At 45.7% G+C, this 16,009-nt stretch overlaps 1 protein-coding gene across 1 annotated transcript in view; it reads left to right on the top strand.

The window, feature by feature from the left end:
* The window catches only part of LOC116848635 (cadherin-related tumor suppressor), a 114,572-nt gene that overhangs the window by 81,470 nt on the left and 17,093 nt on the right, over window positions 1–16,009 (top strand). The window contains exons 2-7 of the mRNA XM_032824937.1: window positions 934–1,293; window positions 7,512–7,748; window positions 10,253–10,642; window positions 12,395–12,808; window positions 13,821–14,150; window positions 14,566–14,743. Of these exons, the coding sequence (XP_032680828.1) occupies window positions 934–1,293; window positions 7,512–7,748; window positions 10,253–10,642; window positions 12,395–12,808; window positions 13,821–14,150; window positions 14,566–14,743 (1,909 nt within the window). The remainder of the gene's footprint in view (window positions 1–933; window positions 1,294–7,511; window positions 7,749–10,252; window positions 10,643–12,394; window positions 12,809–13,820; window positions 14,151–14,565; window positions 14,744–16,009) is intronic.

The following is a 16,009-nucleotide window of genomic DNA, read 5'->3' as shown; positions in this document are numbered from 1 at the left end:
TACTGATTTGTTAGATTCACTTGGCGCAAATTTCTTGATATCATTATTTTTATAATATTATCTATACATAAATTTTGTACAGAGCGCGTATACTTGCCGTCTATTTTACTTTCTTTATAAAGAAAATAACTTTTGTACCGTATTTTAAGATTGCTATCAAGAAAATATTCTTTACTGGATATAACCATTATTTAAGAGAGAAAAGTAAACTGAGTAATCACTTATCAGTAGAATATTTTTCTGTGTGTGTGTGTGTGCGTACCTTTACCTTGACTGTCCTTTCTCTATTCCCACATTATACTTTATCAATAGTTCGCTCATCCTCTCCTCCCACTCTTCGATATACTGCTTATTGGTAGTCACATAAACCTTGGCCGCTGACGTGACTGAGAACTTAATGAAATGAGACATGCACAAGCGGGATCGAAAAAGCGACTTTCTCACGAGTCTTCGCATGCGTACCGTGACCGTGCACTACGACGTTTCCTTCGCACATAATTACATCCTCAGGGCCGAGCCGAAACCTCGCGAATGTTTTCGGATTGCGGAAGATTCATCTTTCGCCCTTCATTTCCCCCGAGATATTCTCGCCGCGATAATAATCCCTACGCGAAACGAGAGATCCGACGATAAAGGATCTCTCGCGCGAGCGAGAGCCTCGCTCCCGAAGGGAGCGTCTCCCGACGCGTGTCCTCCCCGCGACGCGATCGATATCATCGATCCTGAGACCCGACCGGCGTCTCGCTTCGCTCGAAAACACGAAAATTCTCCCCCTCGACCGCGACGTTCGCCTCTCGGCTGACGTTGTATCGTTGTACTTGCACCGCGTCGAGTCACCACCGATGACTCAATCATCCGATCCGATCGCCGACCGAGCCCGATAAGACGGACTCGTGTCTGATCCACCTATAATTGTTACATTTTGATTCGCAGGTGCACGTGAGGGTGTTGGACAAGAACGACGTGGCCCCCACGTGGGACACGGGTCCGTGGAAATTCAATATCTCCGAGGAGGCGCCACCCAACACCGTGGTCACCGTGCTCAAGGCCCACGATCCGGACACCATAGGCACTCTAACCTACACCCTGGTGCCGAATTATCGTCCCGAGTCGAACGGCAGGCTCGAGTCCGTGGACGACGACTACGGCACGGAGAGTCAATTCAAGCTCAATCCGACCACCGGCCAGTTGAGCCTCGGCGAAGCCTTGGACAGAGAAACTAAGGAGAAATACCTGCTGAAGGTACGCGCCGACGATGGACTGCAGCACAGAGACATCGTGCTTACCATACAGGTGAGTGCAATGATATGCCATCAAGGAGAGTGTGATCATGTTAATTGGACGATTATCATTTTATGAAGAAAATTTTGTAGTAAACATCTTTATGGAATTTTGTAACCCAGGAATAGATCGACATTGCGCAGCAATTGGCTGTGCTTTCGTTCTACCCCGAAATCGAAATTTTGGCCCTATGTTAAACCTTGAATTCTACAACGCAGTAGAAGCTAAGTTAGCAAGGTTTTAATTCTAATGATACAATTTACTTCTATTTTGACCCTGATGATATCTCAAAATTTATCTTTTCATTTTTTTTAGCGTTAAAATAGGTTGTGTTATAGTAGGATGTTAATAATAAGACTGAAAGTAGAGTTAAAATTTCGACTCGAAGTTAAAAAGAATCAAAAGAGGTTGATGTTGGTTTCAGAGTATTAAAATAGGTGTAAAATGGAAAAGTAAGGTTGAAAGTAGAATCAAGATTTCGACTCGGGATACGTGCTGTTCATATTTTAGGAAGTGTACTGTCTAAATTTCTTGGAATGAAATTCCACTCGAGAGGTAGAGTGACTACCAAGTCACTCGAACGGTTTTTCTCTCACATGCAGAGTGAATTCTCCACTCTGAATCGCCGAGTGAATATCGAAACTGAAGAGTGAATCTGATGTGTCGTCAGAGGAACGTATTCAATCGATTGGTATATTCTCTCGCATGGAGTCAGAATCCGGTCTAAGCTTGAGTGAAACATCCACACTTGCGATTTCAAGTAACAGTATTTTCACTATCGCGCTTTAAGCAAGAATATTGCCACTTTTCACTCGTGAGATTCCATCATAAGGAATTTAGAGAGTAATTGAGTTACCAATACTTTGTAACCACACCAATTTGGACTTTATTTTACCACTTTTGGTCATTAACGCTATTGAACTGTCGCAGCAACGAATTACTTCTGTAGCGCGCTGTTCTCTCTCGCTTCTTTGGATAATCAATAAATAATAAATTAGCGACATGTATATACGGTTGGAAAGAATAGTTACATCGCGTGAACTGTTTTGTCGGTTAATAACGACGTAGATGTTGCGTGTGAAGTGTGACACTTCAAGTGTCCTCTTTTATCGTCCGTCGTAATCGCCTCGCTCTCATCTTAGATCTGTCTCCGTGTTCTCCGTGCGCGTTCCGCGTTGAGTAAAAATTTAGAAAGCTCCGAAACACACATCTTGCGATGCACTTTTGCGCGAAGTAAAAATCGTTATGTCGCGGGGATGATTGTAATTAGCGAGGAGAAATTAGCCGATGCCATTTGCCGACGCGACCGAATTCCGCCACGAACGCCGATTATTATTTAACCGCGAGGAATCGCCGATATGAAGCAATAGGTTACAGTTATAGTAGGAAGTCGTCGGCGACCTTTCGGCATGAGGACGTGTCTAATGCATTATCGACTTGACCCCGCGCATTGAGCATTCCGACGAGCCAGGAACAATCGGCCGCTCTCTATCTCCGTCCTGACGATCGCTCGCCTGCCTTTCCTCGCAAAGTCTGCAAATGCCATTTTCGATATTTCGCCACGCAGCAGAGAAAGAGAGAAAAAGATTCTTTCGCATCACGTCCCAGTTACGCTAGTTTTATGTCGCTCGAAACTCCAGCCGGCGGCTAACTCCGCACTCAGTTATTGCGAAATGCCGTCGCGGCTGATTGTTATTCAAATTGCAGCTTACGTTCAAAACAAATCAAACAATCGTTCGCGAGAAATTGCTGAAACATTATGTTCAAGTACCAAATACCACGCGCGGAAAGAAATATTTGCTTGATTAACGTGAACGTTCAATTTTAATGGAACGAAGTAACGCATTTTGATTAAGGGACACAGAATTTTTTATTTTTGTGGCTCAAATCTGGTTCTAAGAACTGAAAATTTTATTTCACCGGATGAAAATCAATGAGAAAGAAGACGGAACAGTGAAGTGGGAATGTTTTCACCGAAAATCAATGAACCTTCGATGGCCTTTTACTGATTTAAGCTGAAACATTTCTACTAATACACTTAGGGGCTGAGCACAATAAAAGGAATAAGGAACAGGGAACAGAGAATAAGGAATACTGAAAACAAGAAATAACGCTATTCCTCTGTTCCTCTATTCTGCGTTGATGAATTAGGTTTCATGTTTTAATATTGAACTACTCCCTATTCTCTGTTGCCTGTTCTCTATTCTCGATTCCCTATTCCTTATTCCTTTTACTGTGCTCAGCCCCTTAGAGAGCGGGTCTTCAAGAATATTCCAAACTAAATCGACATCGAAGTCGAAATACCCACGTGTCCGTTAAAGGGGCGTCTACATTGGAAGTAAATAGTAAGAAGTAGGAAGTAAGAGTAAGAAATTGACTAACCACAGTCGAATGTGAGAAGAATAATCAACTATGATTGGTCAATTTCCTATTCTTACTTCCTACTTCTTCCTGCTTACTTCCAATGTAAACGCCCCTTAAGTCCCGATCCACAATAGGTGTAGTAAGCTTCAAGCCTTAAGAAATTAACCAATCACAGTCAAATTTGAGGAGAATAATCGATTGTGATTGGTCAATTTCTTAAGGCTTAAAGCTCACCACACCTATTGTGGCTCGGGACTAATACTCCTAATTCTAAGCACGCCATGGCGAAACGGAATCGCGCACGTCGTGAGTATCGCGCGTCCCGCCTTACAATTCATTACGCGGTCCCGCCGAGACGATTCGCGACGATAAAAAACGCGAAGCCGGGTCCCAGGACAGGCCGTTTAACGAAGGCCCGCGGAGAGGGCCCGGTCCGGTGGCCCGGGTCGTGCCTTTCGGAGACAATCGCAAAAATGATCCTTATGACGTGTAATGGCCGGAATTCTCTTAAGGGTCTCGCTTCGACTGCCTCTCGCTCACTCGTCCGCTGTTCTATCGCGAGCCTCTCTTTCGCGAGGGCAAGGAGAGGAATGCCAGAGCCGATCATAGCTCGGCGGTTTCGGGGCCCCGTGAAAGAGGGGCCGCTATTGCCCGACAGTTGCGGAATCTGCCCCTTCTGGCCTCTTATATCTGGTCCTCTTGTCCTGTCCGCTCCCTCTCTCCTCTCTCTCTACGCTATTTCGCGCTCCTCTCGCTAACCTCAGGCGAGCGACTCCCTCTCCCGCTCTTCCTCTGCCTCTCGAGCGATCTCCACGGATCCCTTCGGGGAGAATCTCTTTTTCATCTCCTTCTTCGATTCCTCTCCTCGATTCTTATCCTCGTCGCGCCGTTCCCCTTTGAAGGAGAATAAGGATAAGACACGTGGCGTACCGGCGCGCTGTCGCTACCCAGAATAACACGCTTCCACACTTGAAGAGTACTCTGTTTCTCTCTTTCTCTCTCCCCCTCTCTCTCTCTCTCTCTCTCTCTCTCCTCGCGTAGAGTCATTTTGAAGGAGCACCTCGCTTCGAGGTGTACCGAGTCTCTGTCCTTGGAATTCCTCGCGAGATTCCCATATCGCGCTCATCCCGTCGGATTTACGCGATACCACCGATACCACGGCGACGCTCGCGACGGCGCCTAGCGTCGTGCACGAAGGAATCTCACCCGGCGCCTCCGACTTAAGGGACATCTACATTGGAAGTAAATAGCAAGAAGTAGGAAGCAAGAGTAAGAAATTGACCAACCACAGTCGAATGTGAGAAGAATAATCAACTATGATTGGTCAATTTCTTATTCTTACTTCCTACTTCTTACTGCTTACTTCCAATGTAGACGTCCCTTTACTCACCCAGCACTCCCTTGTTTCCGGCTTTACCGTTATGGCATTATCGCAGGACACCCCGTATAGCCGAGTATGATCAGCGGCGCGAGCGCGCTTCTGCCGCTCTTGGTTCTCTCGCTCGCGACATGTCTCGCTCGCGGAATCTGGGCCCCAACCGTTCTTCAGCCACCCCGGCCCCCGCGCGGGTCCCCCCGTCCCCTTCGTCCCTCGTGCGGGCTCAAAGCGTCTGTCTCCTTCTTTCTCTTGCCTCGACCTCCTCCACCCCCTCGTCAGCGATTCTTTTTCTTCGTCTCCTCCTTTTCGCTGGCCCCTCGTCATCCGCCGCCGTCTCGGGACACCGTCGCTTTTTGCAAACGTCTCCGGAGTCCTCCTTAATCAAACCGTGCCCACCTTTGCCGCTTGTACTCCGGTACCGCGCCGCGATCGCTCGCCGATCTTGGAAACGCTCGAATTAAGGGGGGACGCTGCAGTAACGGATAGCGAAAAACACGGGTATCTTGACAATTTTATTTCACGAAGACGGCCGTGGAAGTCATTTATCTGTATTCATACTATTATCAAATGACATTTAGCCAACAAGTTGTGTAAATTTCACTAGAAAAAAATAGCAATCATCTTATGCCGGCTTCGGTTGACTTAAACCGGCTGATAATTCCAACAGAATTGGCCGATCACACTTTTCGTTGGTCAGAATCACTGACAGATGCGATTAGCCAATCACACATTAATCGCGGTTAATCGCAGGTGAGAGATGTCGTGAAATTTCTTTTCGAATGACGACAACGATGATCCAGTAATCCTCAGTAATCTGAAGCCAAAGAAGGAAAACCTTTCGAATATATTTTCAGTAAAGCGTAAGGGATTTTTCCAAATTTTTTTACCCGTTTGTAATTGTGGTGGTCCTCATTTAGAACTTCGGTGAAGACGCGATCGTGCAGTTCGGTGTGCCGCTTCTCTCTGGCATCGAGCTGCCAGTATCGTCAACAGACATTTCCGATCCTTTGGCCGTCGAACCACGGCCGTTCAGTTTAACAAACGATGAGAGGAGATAATATGCAAAGCCGCTATCACGATGTCTTGTTTCGGGTCGATTTACTGAGAGATAAATTAAATTAAATTGGTCCCGGCGCGATAGTGACCGCGCGCGCTCATCAGAAAAGAAGGCCGCTGCGCGGGAATAATATAATTTACATACTTCTTTCTTTCTCTCTCTCTCTCTCTCTCTCTCTCTCTCTCTCTCTCTCTCTCTCTCTCTCTCTCTCTCTCTTGCCGTACGTGTGCGTACGTGTGATCGTGCGTGCGAGTGTGACGTCATCGTATCATACGCTGTTAAATTATCGCGCGTCCGTCTTTCGGGAACGGCGTGACACGGCGACGGCGTTAGAGAGCGGCTGCTGCTCATTTCGATTTGACAAACGCGCAGAAAATGCAAATCCCTTCTCCCCTCCCTCCCTCCCATGGAAATGTCAATCCGCCCTGCTCGTTCAGATTCGCGCGACGAAACTCTCGGACGATAAAAAGGAAGACAGACAGCTCCGGGAATTGAGGCATCCGAATCGTTAATCGCCGTGTTAATCGCCTCGTTGCTGTTGTAAGAGAGAAAGAGAGAGAGAAAAAAAGAAGAGGAGAGAGACAAATGCATGGAAGAAACGTGGAGACACGTAACAAAAATCCTGTTTAGCGCTGTTTATTATTCGCTCTCCTCGAGAGCGAGAGAGAGACAGAGAGAGAGAGACGGACAGACAGACAGACAGACAGAGAGAGAGAAGAAAGAGAGTCCTTTTAATCCTGCGCGTCCTGCGTTTTATCGTCGCGCCGATCGATCACAATGAGCGCATTGTTACATGGATAAATAGCCCGCGAGGTCTGAGAATATTTTCTCGTGCTGTGGGACTACTCGAGAGAGAGAGAGAGAGAGAGAGAGAGAGAGAGAGAAGGGGCAGAGAACGAGTACAATAATTCGAAGGCGAATGAGGCGAGCGAGCGGCGCGAATATTTCCGGTGGCGGCGTGTTTATCCAAGAATGACGTCGAGTGCGTGGATTCGAGCCACCGGGCGATTTTATTCGCCGAGTGTTTATTTTAAGATCGCACGTACGGGTTTCCGGGTCTATTAAGAGGCGCGCATGTACGCTCCTCGACACGACCGTAAATCTTTTCTACGCTCCCGCGCGAGGGACGGAGGGACGAAGGGCGCGGACGTTCGAAATGAAAGCAACTCACCTCGAGACTGTTCCTTTGAGACGTGCTTCTAAAGACGGGAGAAATGTTCCCGTTCTCAGAGAGGAAATTCGTGGCGCGTAGACGGACGTTTCGAAACATTCCGACTTTTACGCGCGCGCGTAACGAAAATTTCAGTTCGTGTACGGAAAGAAAAGAGGTTGAATTGCCAACGGACGAAGTGGCTTTTAAGTTTAAGTTTAAGGTAGAAATTTCCTGCAGGATCCTTTCTGTGCTTATGAGAAATATCGCAATCATTCCAGGTCACCGATACCAACGACAACGCGCCAACTTTCCAGAGCACGGCCTACTCGTTCGATGTCCCGGAGAACGTGCCGAGGGGTAGCCGCATCGGAGAGGTCGTTGCGACTGACGCCGATGCTGAAGGGCCCAACAGCCAATTGAGCTACGTGCTGATCTCCGACTGGGCGAACGACGTGTTCTCGTTGAACCCCAACACCGGCGTGTTCACGCTCACCGCGAGCCTCGACTATGAGCAGGTATGACTATGTAGCTCGAAACATGAATCAGAAAGCAACAATATTTCATAGTTTACTTTACTTAATTTTCACTTAACAAAATGAAAATTGAATGAAGGGTATACCAACATTCTGGCGCGGCTCTTTCTCTCTTTCTCTCTCTTTCTCCCTCTCTGTCCAAAGTCTATATATATCAAATGGAATGTCTGTCTATCTTATATGTTTCCTATAAACTCCTAAACTCTTTGATCGATCTGGATTAAATTTTGCATAGTTACTCTATAGGACTCTGCGGAAAATATAGGTTACCATGAAACTTGGATACTCCAACCCTTCCCTCTAATTTCATCACCTTAACATTTTTTAATAATTTATATTTAGTGGTAATTTATGTTTTGATTTGTGTTTTATTTTGCCGTTTCAACTGAGAACGTTCATTCATTTCTATTCATTTGTTCATAAACGCGAGTAATCCATTTAACACAAAGGAAGAAAGAAGAAAATAAGAACAATAATAACAAGCATGAAGTAGAACAATGGCACTTCATACTGATTTCTGCATGCGCTTGATTTTATTTTCATTTTATTAGATTTTGTCAGTCATTCTTATACACATTCGTGCTCGGTGAGCTTGAAGTCGTACGTGTACACGTGCCGTCAGAGGAATGCCCGTGCCATAAAGGGAAGTGCCAGAGTTCACGACGAGGGTGAACAGTCTGTGAGACGAGAGTGCCGAAGTTCCGTTTAGATAAAGTCGGAACTATAACAGACGTACACGCGTATCCGCTAAAACGTGTCGGACCAAGCCCGGGGCAGCGATTACAACCACGAACACGCCTCTCCACATTCAAGCCCGCGCACACCTATTATACCAGCCGCGCAGGCCAACGCTAGAATTTAGGGTTTAACGCTAGGAACACAGAGTCGGACAGATCGATGAACAGACAGTCTTTAATGGCGGTCCGCTGCTGCATTTCGGAGACAAGCCATACTTAGACTCTCGACCGCGTACACTTTACGGACTGATGCAGTAGCGTAAAACGTGAACGCGATAACTCGAAACGGTCCCCTTTAAGCGAGGCAGACGAGAGAGTGTAGAGCGAGCGATAGCTTTCCGAAGTGATGCGAAGTGTCGAACAACACATTTTCGTCGGGTAATTTCGAATGAAAAATAAAGTTGAAAATTAAATAAAAATGAATGAAGAGTTTAAATTAAAAATATGAAATCCGGATTAAGATTGCAAAATAACATTAGAAATTAAGCATCAAGGATGACCGCGAGGATTCCGAAAACTACGTTTGCCGTCTGTTTAAATAAAGGACAAACGATTTCCGATAGTTAGATTTGCGATTGCACGCGTGATTAATTACGTGCTCTCCGAGGACTTGCGCGTAGATTGAACGTCAGCTTCGCGTTGTATTTTATTATTAACGTGGTCAGGTTGAATTGTTCACCTCGTTCTACGTGAAGTCTCCGGCTGCGATATTAACATTTTATCGCGATAATAATAACAAATATCGACGAGCGTTTGCCACGCTTAAGGCCATCGCACACAAAATTCCGTAAGAACTTAAATCGTAAGCGTAAGGAAATCGACCAATCCCAATCGAGTATTCGGCTCTTCGTAATAATGGAGAGGTTACGAAGAGCCGAGTGCTTGATTAGAATTGGTCGATTTCTTTACGTTTACGTTTTAAGTTCTTACGGAATTTTGTGTGTGATGGCCTTTACTGGCTACGCCACTGTTTTACGCTCTCTTACGACACGCATGTGAGAGCACGGCGGGGGAGCGTGTTAGTCGCGGCTCCTATCGAGAGGGACTAGAAAGAGTAGCGAGGGGAGACGCGAGAGTGAGGAACACAGGATAAGGGTAGCTTATAGAACCCTTCATCAACGTAATGCCCCGCCAGATACACGTTCCGGGCAACGTCATTACGGGGCCATGAAACGCGTCGTACGCGTGTATGCGAAAGCGCGCATCGGAAACAAAGAAATAGCACGGTGCCGCGCCGAAACTGACATTTTAGTCCTTGCAAAGCGGTTAAGTGCGGGTCTTAAAGGGACCTGTTACCGGACGATTTATAACAGGGGCGAACGTTAATCCTCGCGCAGTTTCGGCGCACCGAATGTGCGGCTCTGTGTTCCAGGAGAGAATCTCGCCTCTGCGTCCACCTATTCGTACGTTCTTCTTCTTTCGTTTTCTTCCCCTGAAAATTAGTCCGGTTTTTAACGGAACCATAAAACCAATCGCTGCAAGCCCTCGCGTCACGCTTCGAAAACAAATCCCGCCTGCCGAGAGGTCGAAATGCACGTATAACTTCGTCGAGGAAAACTCGATTTCAAGGTGGTCGGGACTAATGTATCCCGAGAAGATAGAGTCTAGCTATTCCTTCCTTGAGTACTTCTGTCTACTGGTCAAGAGTGTCTTCTCATAAAGTTGTCGCGACTCGAGGGAAGTTTATGTAAGAATCACGCTCAGCATTCCGAGATTTAAGGGTGACCGATGCACTTTCTCGTACACCAGGTGCAGCACTACATCCTGGTCGTGCAAGCCACGGACGGCGGCGTGCCGGCGCTGTCATCCACGGTGACGGTGTACTGCAACGTCGTCGATCTGAACGACAACGCGCCCATCTTCGAGGCCGGCCCACACGCCGCCGACATCGTGGAGAACACGACCGTCGGCAGCCCGATACTCACCGTGACCGCTCAAGATCTGGACTCTGGTGACAATGGCAGAGTCGTCTACGCCGTGATCGGCGGCGACGACGACGGGGACTTCGGCATGGCGGCCAATGGCACTCTCTTCACGCGGCAACCGCTGGACCGTGAACGCAAGCCTCTCTACAACCTGGTGTTGAGCGCCACTGACAGCCCGTTGCCGCCCGCTCGTCCGCTCTCCTCCACGGTGCAGGTGAGTCTTGAATATTTCAGAAACCTTCTGATGACGAAGTTTCGAGCTTGTGAGAGAAGGAAATCCTGATTTCCGCCTCCATTCGCTACTGTAATCGTAGACTTACACACAACAACGACGGGAGGAACAACTCTGCACATAGAAAAGTGCACATTGCATTCAAATAAATGGTACTTGTTTTAAGCATTGGGTTGTGTAATGAGAAATGTTCGGATTCTACAGGTGAAAGGAAGGAAAGTAAATTGAGTAACGGCTTTTCTTAGCATCAGAATGATGTTTTTCTATGTATTTCCGCCATTCATTTACAAGTAAACCTTTTCTTTTAAGGTTTCTTTTTAATTTGACACAAATGCAAAAGTACAAAAAATGTTTAGGTCATACTTTTTAATTTTGGTCAACTTTGAGTTTCACGGACAGTTTATAGCTTTTTAATGTTCTTACTCCTATCATCAACAAGTGCAACAAAAATGCATAAAAAATAAAATTGAATACAAGATATATAAAATTGAATAACAAGCATTTTTAGTTTGATGATTATGAACATGAAGTCAAATGTGTAAAATTATTTATATAAATAATAAAATGTTTATACAAAACATGTACAAAGTTAAAAAAAATTATTTATACAAATAATTTCTCGGTTTGGCCAAGATTCGAATCATTTTTTATTAATTTAGCATAGATTTGAAATATTTCGGTTAGAATCTCGACTAAAGAAATTTAGAATAGTTCGTGTCTTAGCTATGCCGATTTTGTTACAATTTTAATTAAAATTGCTGGATTTCGGTTTAGCCGAAATTCAGACCATTTTTTATTAATTTAGCATAGATTTGAAATATTTCGGTTGGAATCTCGACTAAAGAAATTTAGAATGGTTCGTGTCTTAGCTATGCCAATTTTGTTAAAATTTTAATTAAAATTGTCGAATTTTCTCAGTTTGGCCGAGATTCGAATCATTTTTAACTAATTTAATACAGATTTGAAATATTTCGGTTGGAATCTCGGCTAAAGAAATTTAGAATGGTTCGTATCTCAGCTATGCCGATTTTGTTAAAATTATTTAATTACATCTTGTATTCAATTTTATTTCTTGCATTTTTATTGTATTTGTTGGTAATAGGAATGAGAACATTAAAAAGCTATAAACTGTCTGTGAAACTCAAAGTCATCCAAAATGAGAAAATATGATCTAAATATTTTTTGTACTTCTACACTTGTGCCAAATTAGAAAGAAATCGGAGTGTATCTTTTAGATAAGTTCACTTAGACGAACTGAATTTTTCCGTGTAAAAAATGAAAATCGTGCGACTGCGCTCGTATTGTCATTGGGGGAAATTGACCTTTTGATACAGTTACAGTCGGGAAGCAAAAGTTTCGAAGTACCTATTTTATTACTGGCATGATCATTTTTAATTAGTCTTCGTTCAGATTTACTTTGCGTGGAAATATTCCTTTTGACTTTTAGTCATTTTGATTTTTCAATTTCACACTTCGAGAACGCAACTTAGTCCTTGATTCACTCCGTGAAAATTCCGTTTGATACTTGCAAATTTATCAGCTCTTTACTTTGCGGTAAGGAAGTTTCGGAATTCGTTCAGACTCGCGATAGAATTTCCGGCGCGGATCGGAAGTCGACGCGAGGTCGGGCAAAGGCTTCGGTGGTGAGAGCATCGAGCCGGTGTCGATGACAGCTGCTCATCCTACCGAATTCTGAAGCAACCACGTTGTTACCTACCACCCCTCGTACGACAGGTGACGGTGGTGTTGTTGGACGTAAATGACATGTCGCCGGAGTTCATATCGCCTACAAGGATATCGATAATCGAGAACGCGCCGAGCAACACGGTGGTGATGTCAATCAAGGCCGTCGACCGGGACGAAGGTCGGAACGGATACGTCGAGTATTCGCTGGAGAACGATAGTCTGCCGTTCACGTTGGGCTCGGTGGACGGGCTGCTGCGCGTCTCCGGGCCATTGGACCGCGAACGGACGTCGAATTACACTCTGCAGGTCACCGCCAAGGATCGCGGCGAACCGCCGAGATCGTCGTCGATCACCGTCACCGTCGCGGTGCTCGACGAGAACGACAACTCGCCGGTGTTCGACCCTAGGCAATACTCCGCCACCGTAGCTGAGAACGCCAGCATCGGCGCCAGCGTCCTCCAGGTGAGATCGACACATTTTCTTCCATGTTCTTGTTAGTTTTATATTACTACATTCTATATACTTCTTGCCAACTCAATGAAGTGATTCCTCAGCCTTCTTCTTCATTTTCTATACATCACCTTCAGCTCACATCAGCTAGAAAAAGTTTCCCGTATCCTATAATCTTCCTTCGCACTTCACCCTTCTTATTTGCACAGCACCAGCCCCATCAGTCCTTGTGTCATCCCTCTTCCGTATACCTTTATTTTGCTTCCTTATCCTATTCTTTCTTATTATGGCCTTCCTATTATGACCAAATCTTTCCTCTTCATTTTTTACATCCTTTTCTTGCTCTTGTGTACGTAAGTCTTCTATTATTACTTATTATACATTTTCTCCATCGATAATTTCCTCTGCATTATCATACTAATTTAAGCCTGCCTGCATTACCTACACTATCCTAACTGCTCGTTCCTTGTGACACCGTAACCTCTATTACCAATGCACATTTTCCACCGTGAATCCGCTTTCTTACCTAACCTTGTTTCGCCTTCACTTACACACTATCTACGCACTCATTCCTACATAATTTCTCCTATCTGACCTCCTATACTTATCTCAATGCGGTAAACCATCTCATTCCACGCTCACGCATCATATTAGTCAAGCATCTCAATACACTCTCACGCCATTTAACCAAATTCTATTCTATTCTATTCTTATTTTATGAGTTTTTAATGACTTTTTCTCTGAATTATTTATGCATTCTTTTAAAATTTTTATGAATTTTGTTTTCTCTTCCAATCGGTTGAATTTTTTATATTTTGATTGATTTAAATCTGTCATGTTATTAAATATTGATTTTAGTACGATAATCGAAAAATATTAATTAAACACAATCAGGTACCTGAAGTGACATCTGTAATTGCTGTAAAAAGATTTTGTTTGCCATTCATAACTGTGCTGTTGAGTTTATCAAAATCTTTAGTCTACAGCTTAGGTCGCTATTCGTAATCGCAATTATTCGTCCCAGGTGTCGGCGATGGATCGCGATGAGGGTGCCAATGGCAGGGTGCGTTACAGCATCGCAAAGGGCGATGACAATCGGGACTTTACGATTTCTGAAGACGGCGGGGTAATCCGGGTGGCGAAGAACTTGAACTTCGAGCGCAAATCGAGGTACCATCTGACCATCCACGGCGACGACTGTGCGGCGGAAGTCGGCGAGAAGTCTCGCCATGATACCGCTCAGGTCGACATTACCGTGCTGGACATCAACGACAATGCGCCGGTCTTTCTCGATTCCCCGTATATCGCGCACGTTATGGAGAATTTGGTTCCACCGGGCGGTTTCATCATACAGGTGAACACAGATGTTGATTTATCTTTGTCTTTCCTTTTTGTTTTTTGTAATAAACTATATTTTTCGCATTATACCAAAAAGATAACTTTTAAAGACTGTAAAAGTATTATTAAAAATTCTGCCGTGTTCTTAACGAAATTTTCTATGTTTCTTGGGAAGATAAATCTTACTAACTATTCCTGCACTATCAGAAACATAGTAAAATTGAAAAGAATTTAAATGAAGAAAGAAACTATAATATTCTTTCCGTTTTCTTCATTTTCACAGTAATGTAAAATGTCCGGCTGATATTGGATATTTAATATAAATGTACAATAAAGGGCATAAATTAGCAGAACATTTTACTTTTCCATAATTTCGACAATGAGACATTTGTGTAATAATGTATATCATTTTTGTCATCTGTCCATCAAAGGTGAAGGCATACGACGCGGACACGCCGCCGTACAACGACCAGGTGCGGTACTTCCTCAAGGAGGGCGACACGGATTTATTTCGTATAAACGCGAGCACTGGCGACATATTTCTCCTTCGGCCATTGGACAGGGAGGCGATGTCCGAGTACACGCTCACTCTAGTGGCCATGGATACAGGTGAGTTAGCGTATTCATTAACACCCAATCGCAATCCGCGAAGCCGTCAAGTGAAACGGGCGCTGAGTTCACGGCATTTCGTTGGAAACGGCTGATCGCAGCGCGCGACGACGAGAATTACGAGTTCGAGAGTCGCAAAGCTAGATGATACGTCACGATAACGAGCATCTAACTCTGACTTGAGGGACTCCACTATTGCTCGTGATCATTTGAAATCAAGACACGTCGCCGAATCACGCTCGCGATCACGCTTCGCGCCGCTTCCTCACGTCCACCCTAATCGACCACCCGCCGAAATGTCATCCCGGACCGGCAGCGAGATCCGCAGCACATAGATGAGAGAGAGACGATAGACGATGTACGCGGTGGGTTTAAGTAATGAGCGGTAATATACAAATTGGATATAAATTTGTGGGTTGTTCGATGAGATTCTTTAAGCGGTGGGCAGTTCCTCCCTCTTAAGCCTTTTTTCTCCTTCCTTCCTCTTAGAAGCCGGTAGTCCTCCCTCGGTCCCTCCCCAGCCTTCACCCCCGATCTCCCTTTCTCCCCTTCCTTGCCGTCCAGCTCCCTCCCCCCTCGGTCGGTGGCTCGATGGCCCAATCGGTCCCCGGCGAGGTAGACAAGCCTGCAGAGTTATGACGCGCGATTATGATAATCGGTCTCGAATGCCTTCCTCCCTGCCTCGACGCTGCTCCGTCCTGTTCCCCCTCTCGCCGAGCCCTGGTCGGCCGTCCGTCCGTCCGTCCGTCCGTCGGGCCGACCGACCGACCGACCGCGGGCCTTATTCCACACTCCCCCTTCCCACACTTGGCGGTCCCTTCCATCTCCTCCACCTCACCCTTGCTCGCTGCTGAGACCCTGCGCGCGCGCGTTTCGGGGCCTTACTCCCACCTCGTGTCCCTTTTCGTTGGAGAAAGATAGAGGAGGAGGAGGAGGGAGAGAAAGAGAGACGTGAGTCTTTTGGGTACCCGCCCGTGCGCCCGCACATTATATTCTACTTTATTCATACAGCGCGGCTGTCACGCGCGCACGCACGCACGCACGCATGCACGAATGCATGCATGCACACACGCACGTATGCATGCATGCATGTACGCACGCACGCACGCACGCACGCACGCACGTACGCACGCATTTTCGTATCGAGGTGCGTATTTCTGTCCCGACACGCGCATCGGCGAGATGATCGCCGGACCTTATGACCTCTTCCAGAGGGGACTGACGCGGAACGGGAAGCTCTCTCTCTCTCTCTCTCTCTCTCTCTCT

The sequence above is a fragment of the Odontomachus brunneus genome, unplaced genomic scaffold (genome assembly GCF_010583005.1).
Source record: "Odontomachus brunneus isolate Ranch 3 - 2012 unplaced genomic scaffold, Obru_v1 Obru_scaffold_005, whole genome shotgun sequence".
NCBI classification, from domain to species: domain Eukaryota; kingdom Metazoa; phylum Arthropoda; class Insecta; order Hymenoptera; family Formicidae; genus Odontomachus; species Odontomachus brunneus.
The sequence above is the reverse complement of the archived record's forward strand: the minus strand, read 5'-3'. Positions and strand labels throughout refer to the sequence as shown.